This window comes from Drosophila eugracilis, unplaced genomic scaffold, assembly GCF_018153835.1.
Source record: "Drosophila eugracilis isolate 14026-0451.02 unplaced genomic scaffold, ASM1815383v1 contig_649, whole genome shotgun sequence".
Lineage (NCBI taxonomy): Eukaryota > Metazoa > Arthropoda > Insecta > Diptera > Drosophilidae > Drosophila > Drosophila eugracilis.
In genome coordinates, this window is record NW_024573535.1 from 1,074,699 (window position 1) to 1,085,845 (window position 11,147).

The 11,147-nt window shown below is 42.1% G+C and overlaps 2 protein-coding genes across 2 annotated transcripts; both read left to right on the plus strand.

Annotated features, from left to right (window-relative positions):
* The first annotated feature begins 4,975 nt into the window (after positions 1-4,975).
* Positions 4,976-5,885, plus strand: LOC108109666 (transcription factor 15). The gene is made up of 3 exons (XM_017218245.1): positions 4,976-5,223; positions 5,444-5,574; positions 5,633-5,885. Exons 1-3 carry the CDS (start codon positions 4,991-4,993, stop codon positions 5,725-5,727), a joined length of 459 nt encoding a protein of 152 aa, XP_017073734.1. The 5' UTR covers positions 4,976-4,990; the 3' UTR covers positions 5,728-5,885.
* A 635-nt stretch (positions 5,886-6,520) lies between these two features.
* LOC108109703 (DNA replication ATP-dependent helicase/nuclease DNA2) lies at positions 6,521-10,235 on the plus strand. Its single transcript, XM_017218332.2, has 3 exons — positions 6,521-7,249; positions 7,308-8,345; positions 8,404-10,235. The coding sequence occupies exons 1-3, from the start codon at positions 6,704-6,706 to the stop codon at positions 10,120-10,122; spliced, it is 3,303 nt and encodes a 1,100-aa protein (XP_017073821.1). The 5' UTR covers positions 6,521-6,703; the 3' UTR covers positions 10,123-10,235.
* The last annotated feature ends 912 nt before the right edge of the window (positions 10,236-11,147 follow it).

Sequence of the window (11,147 nt, forward strand, 5' to 3'; positions counted from 1 at the left end):
ATTGCTTTATGCGATATTTTCTTATGTATTCCTTCTTCTTGTATCTGCTTTTGAAGACGTCACCACATATTGTCGCGCAGCCTTATTAAACATATAAACTTATAAGTTACTCATGTTAAACATACAGCTTCTTATCCGAGTTCCACAATAAATAAAATATCATATAACCAACAGGTTATGGGCCCAGGGCTCGTGTGGATAAAAAACTGTGACATTAATTTAAATTACTGTGTGTGATTGCGAAAAAAATTAATGAACATGAGTGGACACGGGTTATGTTCCATCGAAAAGTTGGATGAGGAAAATTACGCGGTATGGTCGGTACAGATGAAAAGCATTCTGGTGCAAAGTGATCTGTGGCCAATTGTGTGCGGGAGAACTGTGAAAAATGAAGGGGATAGCCAAGAACAAAACGCATTGTTTGATACACGGGACGAAAAGGCATTAGCAAGCATATTGCTGGGTGTAAAGTCGTCGCAAATTAACTTCATAAAGAATTGCACGTCGTCAAAAGAGGCATGGGAGAAATTAATGAGTGTGTACCAGCCGCGCGGACCAGCTAGAAAAATAGCATTGTTTAAAAGATTGCTGCGAATGAGCTTGCTAGAAAGTACAAGTGTGCAAAGCTATATAAGTGAATTCTCGGACATAGTGGAAAAGTTAAACGAAATAGGAATGAACATAAGTGAAGACATGCTTACAATTTTGTTGCTAACCGGCTTAGGCAAATCATTTGAAAATTTCGTTGTGGCAATCGAGACGCGAGAAATGTTGCCGTCCTTATCTGACTTGAAAATAAAAATTATTGAAGAAGGACAGAGACAACAAGTGAAAAGTGAAGTTGCGGACAGCAGTGTGCAGCAAGCATTTATGTCGCGCGCGAAGAATGTATACCAAAAGGGTAATACAAAAAAGAAAAAGAAGTGCTATAGGTGCGGACGCGAAGGTCATTTTATAGCTCAGTGCAAAGAAGAATTAAAAAATGACAAAGACACAAGCACTGAGAAGAAGAGAGCCCTTGCTATTCTGGCGAATGTGAAGAAAACTGACAATTTGAGCAAATCAATGTGGTGTCTGGACAGTGGCGCGACTGTACACATGTGTTGTGATAAGTCGTGGTTCGTAGAAATGAGAGAGCACAAAGAAAAAATATTTCTTGCTGGCGCCAATTTTGTGTTGGCCGATGGCATTGGCACTGTGTGTGTTAGTGTAAAAAGTTTCACAATAGAACTGAAAAATGTGTTGTATGCAAAAGAGTTACAGACAAACTTTATATCGGTGGCTAAAGCAGTTGAAAATGGATATAAAGTCATTTTTGATAACCACAAAGCAGTGATTAGGGATAAACAAAATGTGGACATATTGAAAGCGTGCAGATATGGTGACTTGTTTATGATTGACATAAAAATGAAGCAGTGTATGTATTCTAATACAAACAGCAGTGCAATGTGGAAATGGCATTATCGTTTTGGCCATATAAATTTGTCAAGCTTAACTAAAATGGCGAGTGGTGGAATGGTGAATGGTTTAAAAACAGTTAATACAAAAATTGACTCAAACAGCAATGCGTGTGAGACTTGCGCCAAAAGTAAAATTAGTGTGAAACCATTTCCAAAGAAATCTGAAAGTCGTTCAGAAGAAGTGTTGAATTTGATTCATTCGGACATATGTGGACCAATGAACAAACCGTCTGTCGGGGGTGCGCGTTATTTTGCAACGTTCATTGACGATCACTCGCGTTATACAGCTGTTTATTTTTTAAAATCTCGTGATGAAATACTAAGCGCATTCAAAGACTATGTTGTGTTTGCAGAAAAACAACGCGGAAAGAAAGTAAAAGCAATTCGAAGCGATAACGGGCGCGAGTACGTGAGCCACGCATTTGGACAATTTCTTACTGAAAACGGTATAGTAAGACAGCTGACAGTACCCTATACTCCACAGCAAAATGGAGTTGCCGAAAGAGCAAATCGCACTCTGGTAGAAATGGCCAGGAGTATGTTGATTCATTCAAGCGCAGATGAGAGCCTGTGGGCTGAGGCAGTACAGACTGCAGCATATCTGCGCAATAGGTCAGAAACAAAAGCGTTGTGCAACATGACACCATATGAGGCGTGGGTTGGCAAGAAACCGTATGTGTCGCACCTCAAGGTTTTTGGCTCAAAGGCAATCGTATTGAATAAAGCCCATAAAAAGAAGTTTAGCCAAAAAGGTAATGAATACGTTATGATTGGCTATTCAGCAACGGCAAAAGCATATCGTTTGTTTTGTCCTAAATCAAGGAAAGTTATTGAAAGCAGAGATGTTATTTTCATGGAAAATAATGTAGGTGGATCTCCAAGCGATAAAATGGAAATGGCATTGTTTGATGATTTTGTAGCAGATAATCAGCAGGCACAAGACAACAATGATGAGCAGCTTCAGGCAGAGGATGATTTGGACGTCGGAGAGGATGACTTGGACACAGGAGATGATCAGAACAGTGATGAATACGAGAGTGCTATCAGCGATGAGGCAGAGCAGCCTGCTGTATCTGAAACCCGTGGACCAGGGCGTCCAAGACTCGTTAAAACTGGCAAGCCGGGGCGACCACGTAAGCAATACAACTGTCTGAATATGCTGAAGGCAGAGGATATACACATTCCAGCAAATTTGGGTGAGGTTAATCAGTCAGGAATGAAGCAGGAATGGTCAGCATCGATTCAGAAGGAGATGGATGCGCTAGAGGCCAATAACACGTGGGATCTAGTGGATCTGCCACAAGATAAAAGGGCTATAGGCTGCAAGTGGGTATTTGGCGTAAAGGTTGACAAGGAAGGCTATGTAGAGCGCTTTAAGTCAAGACTAGTTGCCAAAGGATGTGCTCAGCGCTATGGTGTTGACTTCTGGGAAACATTCTCACCTGTGGTCAGATACCCGTCCGTTAGAATGATCATGGCATTGGCGGTTGAGAAGAAGCTGCATTTGCATCAGATGGACGTATCTACTGCTTACTTGAACAGCGAGCTATCGGAGGACGTGTACATGCGGCAACCAGATGGGTTCGTAAGCGAAGAGTTTCCCGAGAAGGTCCTAAAGCTAAAGAAGTCTCTGTACGGGCTTAAACAAAGCGGCAGAGAATGGAATACTAAGCTCGACGCAGTATTGAAAAAACTTGGTTTTACACCGTGTGTCAGCGAGCCGTGCGTATATGTACGCAATGGACAAGGTAGTATAAATATAATAGCAGTTTATGTTGACGATCTTTTACTTGCCAGCTCAAATAAAGATGAACTTTTGGGCATCAAAGCATCAATCGCTAATAAGTTTGATGTTGTGGATGGCGGCCAGCTCAATCACTTTTTGGGCATCGAAGTTGAGCGCGATGGCGAAACTGGCAGCATAGCTATCGGCCATAAGCAGTATGTCGAGCAGATGCTTCATGCCTGGGGCATGTCAACATGCAAACCTGTAGCTACACCACTGGAGGCGGGTCATCAAGTCAAATGTGATGACGCCAAATGCAAGGCCATTGACGAGAAAGGCTATCAATCGTTAATAGGCACCCTGATGTATTTGGCTATAACAACTAGGCCAGACATACTACACTCGGTAGTGAAACTGGCGCAGCGCAACGCCAATCCTCACAAGGAGCATGAAGTTTCGGCAAAGCGCGTGCTGAGATATCTTAAAGGCACGGCTAACATGAAGCTTCACTATCAGGCTACTGGAAAGGAGATACATGGATACGTGGACGCTGACTGGGCTAACGATACTACAGATCGCAAATCGTATAGCGGGTACGTCTTCATTGCTGCTGGCGGGGCAATTTCGTGGGAATCCAAAAAGCAAAGTTCGGTGGCACTTAGCAGCACCGAAGCCGAGTACATTGCCTTATCCACGGCAGCTAGAGAGGCGATATATCTGAAGAAACTATTGTATGAAATGGGTTTCTTAGAAACCAAGTCCGTTTTGTTGTATTGCGATAATCAAAGCGCACAATGTTTAGCTAAGAATCCGATTTTGCATAAACGTAGTAAACATATTGATATTAAGTTTCATCATGTACGAGAGTTATATACTAAAAATGAAATAGATGTTAAGTATATAAGTACTAATGATATGGTCTCAGATGTGTTAACTAAAAACTTGCAAAAGAACAAACATGTAAAATGTATTAATGAAATGAATTGTTATTAATATGTATAAAGTATATGATTGTTGAGAAGGAGTGTTGAAATATGATTTGTCGGGCAACAATCGATATACAAACTTTGGTCACTCTTAAGCTACCCTTTTATTGCTTTATGCGATATTTTCTTATGTATTCTTTCTTCTTGTATCTGCTTTTGAAGACGTCACCACATATTGTCGCGCAGCCTTATTAAACATATAAACTTATAAGTTACTCATGTTAAACATACAGCTTCTTATCCGAGTTCCACAATAAATAAAATATCATATAACCAACAATATAAATATAAAATATAAATATTAAATATTAAATATTAAATATGGGTGGGTAAATGAATAAGTGACTGAAAGACTGACTGAATGACTGAATGACTTACTGTAACGCATGCGTGGCATGTGTGCGGTCCAGAAAAACCAAAAGAAAATATTGAATATAGAGAAGGGGAAGGTCAGGGTCTAAGTGCCACTTCCGTTTTCCACACACACAAACAACCAAACAAATTGGCCCAACAAATCGGGGATGGACAAATGAAGATGGATATATATATGTTACTTATCCTTGGATCACCAGCCACTTGATGCACAATTAGCACCGCACAAGTACGCAGCATTCTCCGGTTGTTTTGACAAGTGCGGAGAAGGCGGTGGAAGCGGTCTCGTTATTGTTTCCCATCTTCACGCACAATTTGTCGTCACTAGCCGATGACTTAATTCATTTAGCAGAACATAAATGTGCAGGCGGGATATAGAAGTGGATATAGTCCGAGAATCGGCCAGAGAGTCCGCTCAGTTGCTCCGCAAACGCTGTGGCTAACGGATGGCGGTCTCATCATCATCGTCGGCGGTCAACTATTTGATGGCTTTATTTGCCCAGGATAGTAATAGTAGTGGCAGTGTCAGCGGCAGTGGAGGCAGTGGAGCAGCAGCCGATTCCGAGGACTCCCAGTTGGGTGTGGAGCTGCAAGGCGGGCAGGGAGGTCAGGGAGGAAATTCCAGGCGGCGACCGCCAAGACAGAAAATCAACGCAAGGGAACGCTACAGAACATTCAAGTAAGTTGAGGGAAATCGAAGTAACTGCTGGTAGAAGTTAGAACGAAAAAAGATTTTAAATTTAAAAGTTTAAGAACATACAGCAGTGGTCATAAAAATAGCTATTTTTTGGCATAAATAAATATAAAACATAAAAATATTTCGGAAGCAAAATATTTCTTAAAATTATTATTAGCTTATTAACTTTTAAAGAATTACTTTTCCCACCCCTAAACTCCAGTGTAAACTCCGCCTACGAAGCTTTGAGAAACTTAATACCCACGGAGCCCATGAATCGCAAATTGTCAAAGATCGAGATCATCCGCCTGGCCAGCAGCTATATAACCCACCTCAGCAGCACCCTAGAAACAGGTGAGTTCTAAAATCCCTTAAAATAAATTAAGTAAATTGAAAATAATTTAATTAACAGGAACTGAGTGCCAGCCTTGCTTGCTACACAAGTACGAGAACGAGGGAATCGCCAGGCGGATCAGTATTTGCACTTTCTGTTTGAAAACCAAATGAAGTCTTAACTTTTCTGAATATTATATTTTAAACATCTGTTTCTTGTCGTATCTTTTGCATTTAAAGTATTTTTTAAAGAAATTTTTGAAATAAGCGCCAAAGCGAGGCGACGCCCATAGGAATTTTCTGGAACTAAATGTTGACAGAAGGAAACTGCTTGCAAAAACTGAATTGCCTTTCTAGATTGTAATATTTTTGTATCATTTCGATCTCTTATTCTTAAAATAAATAACAATTTTAATAAAATTAAATTATATATAAACTCTTTTCCTATTTAGGTAAAGTAATTCTAATAATTTCTAAAATGGGCTTAAAGCGCCATCTTAGATGATTTGCTTAAACTAAGTCTTTAAAAGCAAACTGCTTGCCAAAACTGAACTGCTTCCGTTAATATAATTATTTGCTAACTCTTGATATTGCAATAAAAAAATCAAATTAAAAATATAAAACAATTAGTCTAGTCATAAAGGTATTTATTTTTACATATTTATGTATTTCGTGTTTTTTTTGGATTACTTTCTAAAATCGTGAAGAACACAAAACATTTTAAATGGCGCCAAAGTGTCGCCCTCTGGTCATGTATTTTGCGCAACTCACCACACCCGCTGTGAGAGATGACAAAAAAACTAGCTAAATCAGATTTTAAACAGCAGGAGAGATAGCCAAATCATCTATTACCTTCTAGGTAAAGGATTTTTCTCAAATAGCGCATGATTGGTGTTATAAACTGTTGGTGTTATCTGTTATTAACATGCTTAACGGCGTACACCATCCTGAATTCTCATTAGAGACAGTAACAAAACGTAAAATAAATACTAGCTATTAAATAGCTGCTTCACACCGCGCAGTAGGTGTTTTGACTATTTAACCAGAAGTGACAAGCGGTCACATTATTTGCGCCAAAACGAATTCTACGCTTAACTGAAAAAAGTAAATATCTTAAGTTATCATTTAAAAATAAAAGAAAGCTTCCGCGATGGCCACAAAGCGTGTGCTGACGCCCATTAAAGCGGAAAATGGCAATGCCGAAGTGACATCTCCCAATCCGCAGAAGAAATTCAAGGAACAACTAGAATTTCCAGCAGATGAACTGGAGAATATTGATTGGGGCGACAATGATGACTTCGATTTGGAGGCGATTGGAGCTTTGGATTCGATAAGCAACCACCGGTTGGACCTGAAGCAATGGCAGCGATGCCAGGTGGAGGAAATGGAGCAACTGCCGAAAAAGCAGGGGATCAAAATACACGTTAAAAGGATTTCTGGCGGGGATCCGGAAACAGCTGTTTGCCAACTTCATGCCCCTTGGAACAGCATGCCATTGGCCGTCGGGGATACTGTCTCCCTGATAGGCAAGTGGGAACCGTCTGCAGGATGCTATGTGGTCGATAAGGAGCAGGGATTCTGTGTCTCGCAGCCGGATTTCCTTATATCCGGCACCACAGTCACCGGTTCTCTCTTTTGTAAGCGAAAATCGGTGCTGCAGGAGCGGTTCCGGGGTCTGGATTCTGGAAGTTCAGTAGTAAGTACCCTTCCTGATTCGCAAAACTCAACTAATCCTGGTCTTATTCCCCTTCTAGATGGTCATTGGCACTTTAGTCCATGAGCTACTACAAAAAGTTCTCCGGCAAAAGCTGTCCGTCAAAGCACATATCCAATCTGCACTGAAAGAGATGTTGGCCAGCTCTTCTCTGGCCCATTTACTCTATGCCAGCAATCTCAGCCAAGCGGAAATGGAGACGCAGTTGTACAAATTTGTCGATCCCATCGTCAGCTTTGTTTCCCAATACGTAAAGGGTGAAACGCCGACTGTCCTACCGCCAGAAGTCTATCGCGGACGCATCCACGAGATCCGTGATATAGAGGAGAATCTTTGGGTGCCTCAACTGGGACTTAAGGGCAAGGTTGATGTCTCTGTGAAGGTCAAGAATCAACTGCGTAAGGAGGAGATCATACCACTGGAACTCAAGACTGGCCGAGCCAGCTTCTCCATGGAACACAAGGGGCAACTGCTGCTCTACCAATTGATGCACTCCGCCCAGGGCAGAGACACTAAGTCGGGATTGCTTCTGTACCTCAGAGAGGGTCTCTTACGAGAGGTTCCCAGCGGAAGAAACGAACAGAGGGATCTCGTCATGCTCAGGAATGACCTGGCTCACTGGCTCACAAAGGAAATTACCATACCAGATGGCAAGGAAGATCCTTTGGAGCAAATGCAGCTACCCGAGCCCGTTTACCATCACAGCGCCTGCGGTAATTGCCCGTACAGCACCATCTGCTCTAGCTTTGCCGAAAGGGACGCGGATTTACAACTAAGCGAATCACATCCCCTCAAGAAACTAATGCCACAACTCTTGGGGCACCTAAAGGAGCCGGATCACGCCTATGTGCAGCACTGGTGTGGCTTGCTGGCTCTAGAGGAGCAGCACAATCGTCAATCCTCACACGCAAGATCCTTTTGGACAGAGGATCCTGTGAAGCGCGAAAAACAAGGCAGAGCCATTGGTCAATTGAAGCTAGTAAAGGGTCAAAAAGTGACTTTAGATGAAGGACGCTATCGTCAGAGCCTGGAGCTAGGTGAAGAAGCAGATGCCAGCCGGGATCTCAACCTCAGTGGGGTAATTTTGTTCTCAAACATCTTATTAGCTGTATGCTAATCCGTAATCCTTCTTTCAGTTCGACTTGGGTGAATATGTGGTGATCAGTTCTAGTTCCCGCCTAGCCATTGCCTCTGGTTATATTGCATCTATAGAAGCACGACGTTTGGATCTACGTCTGGAGCGAGATCTTAGCCAGCTTTATAGTCAGGAAACCTTCATTATGGACAAGCATGAGTCCCAAAGTTTTGCAACTTTTAATTTTACCAATCTTGGAATACTGCTATCCGAGGGTGAGCGTTTCCAGGAGCTGAGAGATATTATAGTGGCCAGGAAGCCACCAGAGCAGCACAAAGTTCTGCCCAAGATCATCCTAACCAAAGGAGCAACCTTGCTGCAGGACTTAAACAAAGTTCAAAGGGCTGCTGCGTTGCGGGCATTGACCACCAGCAGTCACCTCTTGATTAAGGGTCTTCCTGGGACTGGTAAGACCCAGACTTTGGTTTCCCTGGTCAGATTGCTGCATCTACTCGGAAAAAGTGTGCTCATCACAGCCCAAACTCACTCGGCGGTGGATAACCTTCTAATGCGTTTGCTGCCTTTTGATTTGCCCATGATGAGATTGGGTTCTAGCTCTAGAATTCATGTCCAACTGGAGGAGATTAGCGAGGAAAGGCTTACAAAAGACTGTAAGACAGTGGAGGAACTGGAGAAGGCCCTAGAAAAGCCTTCCATTGTGGGAGTAACCTGTCTAGGAGCTGGACATCCGCTCTTTCAGCGTCGCCAATTCGACTATTGCATTGTGGATGAAGCCACGCAGGTTCTGCAGCCCACTGTGCTGCGTCCATTGATGTACTGCAGCAAATTCGTCCTCGTAGGAGATCCAGAGCAGTTGCCACCAATTGTTAGATCCAAAGAAGCCCGTCAAAGGGGAGCTGATGAGACTTTATTCCAGAGATTGGACTGCGAACAAGCCACTGCTGTCCTAAGCTTGCAATATCGCATGAACAAGACCATCACCCGGCTGGCCAATGAACTGACTTATGGCGGAGACCTAAAATGTGCCTCGGACGAGGTTTCCGATGCCAAATTCCAAGTAGAGCTATCAAACCAAGCACCCCGCTGGGTGCAGCGGTCTTTAACAACCCACTTGGAGCAGTCTGTTACGCTGATAAATACCGGAGATTGCCTCGAACGTTGCCAGGAATTCATTCAGGCATCCCAGCGCTTGGCGAAGACGTGCTCTTCTATAGAGCAATGTTTTGGCGAGGACAAAGATGAAAATAAGAAGCAAAACTCCAAAAAGAGAATATCGAAATACACAAACTACTGTGAAGCGGGCATAGTGATGCACTTGCTCAGGCATTTATTAAAATCCGGCTTCGAGGCCTCAAGGATTGGCGTCATAGCCCCCTATCGCGCTCAAGTGGAGCTCCTCAAGAAGCTGGCCTTCAAACTGGATCCCCAACTGGAATGCAATACAGTCGATCAGTTTCAAGGCAGAGATAAGAACTTAATCATATACAGTTGTTCCAAGACAGGCGGTGAGGCTTTCGATATGGAACGCTCGCGGGAGGCCGAGATTCTGGAGGATCAGCGGCGTCTTACTGTGGCCATTACCCGTGCCAAGAATAAGCTCATTGTGCTGGGCGATATAGAGTGCCTGGAGCAATATGGTCCATTCCGCCGACTCTTTAAACACATCCCGGACAGATGTCGTCTTAAACTGGAGGAAGGTCGCATGGAGTTTGCCTGGCAACGGGTACAAGAGGATCTCACCAGCCTGTTGGAGATCTAGGTATTTGATTTAATTATCTTTATTACTTGTTTTTTTTTTGTGTTTAAAATTGGTTTTTAGGTGATTTATTTTAAATAGTATTATAAATACCAAGCATTTAGGTTTGAAATAATTCTGAATTGGTCTTCTTTATGGGTAGTTTATAGGATATTTACAGCTATTAGCTGCGCTGTTCCAATAATTTTTCGTTTTCCTCTTTCCGTCTCATTCCGTCGCCAACTGCAATATAATTTGTTCTTGTTTCTTCCTCGATCATCCTCGAGCTCCTTTGAATTCCACCAACACTTTTTCGTTTTCTCTCTCCGCCTCATTTCATAGATAACTGTACTTCTTTCTTCTTCGCTTATCCTTTGACACTTGCACTGGAATTCATTCCATATAACTTTTGTTTGCCCTTTCAAAATTATTTCGCTATTGGCGGGTTAGTAAAATAAACGATGAATTGGATAGCGAAAAAAAGTTTTTGTTTCTCTCAGTGCACAGCTGCAAACCAACATAAAAGCGTCACTAAATATGTGCAATTAATATAATTTGTTCTTGTTTCTTCCTCGATCATCCTCGAGCTCCTTTCTATTCCACCAACACTTTTTCGTTATCTCTCTCATAGATAACTGTACTTCTTTCTTCTTCGCTAATCCTTTGACACTTGCACTGGAATTCATTCTTTGTAACTTTTGTTTGCACTTTTAAGATTATTTCGCTATTGGCGGGTTAGTAAGATAAACGATGAATTGGATAGCGAAAATAAGTTTTTGTTTCTCTCAGTGCACAGCTGCAAACCAACACAAAAGCGTCACTAAATATGTGCACGTTTTCTTGAATTTGTGTTAGTTAAAGCGCTGCCATAAGATAAATTTGAGCACTCCTGCTTTAAAGACTCTTGAAACTGAAACGCTGGAATTACTTTTCTTATAGGTTATAGGCCTTAAAATATCTTACGGATTTAATAATCTGTTAATTTCTGAGATTCTTTACTCATGAAAAGCCCTCTTGGGGTTTATTTGTTAATAATTTAAATTGAAAAT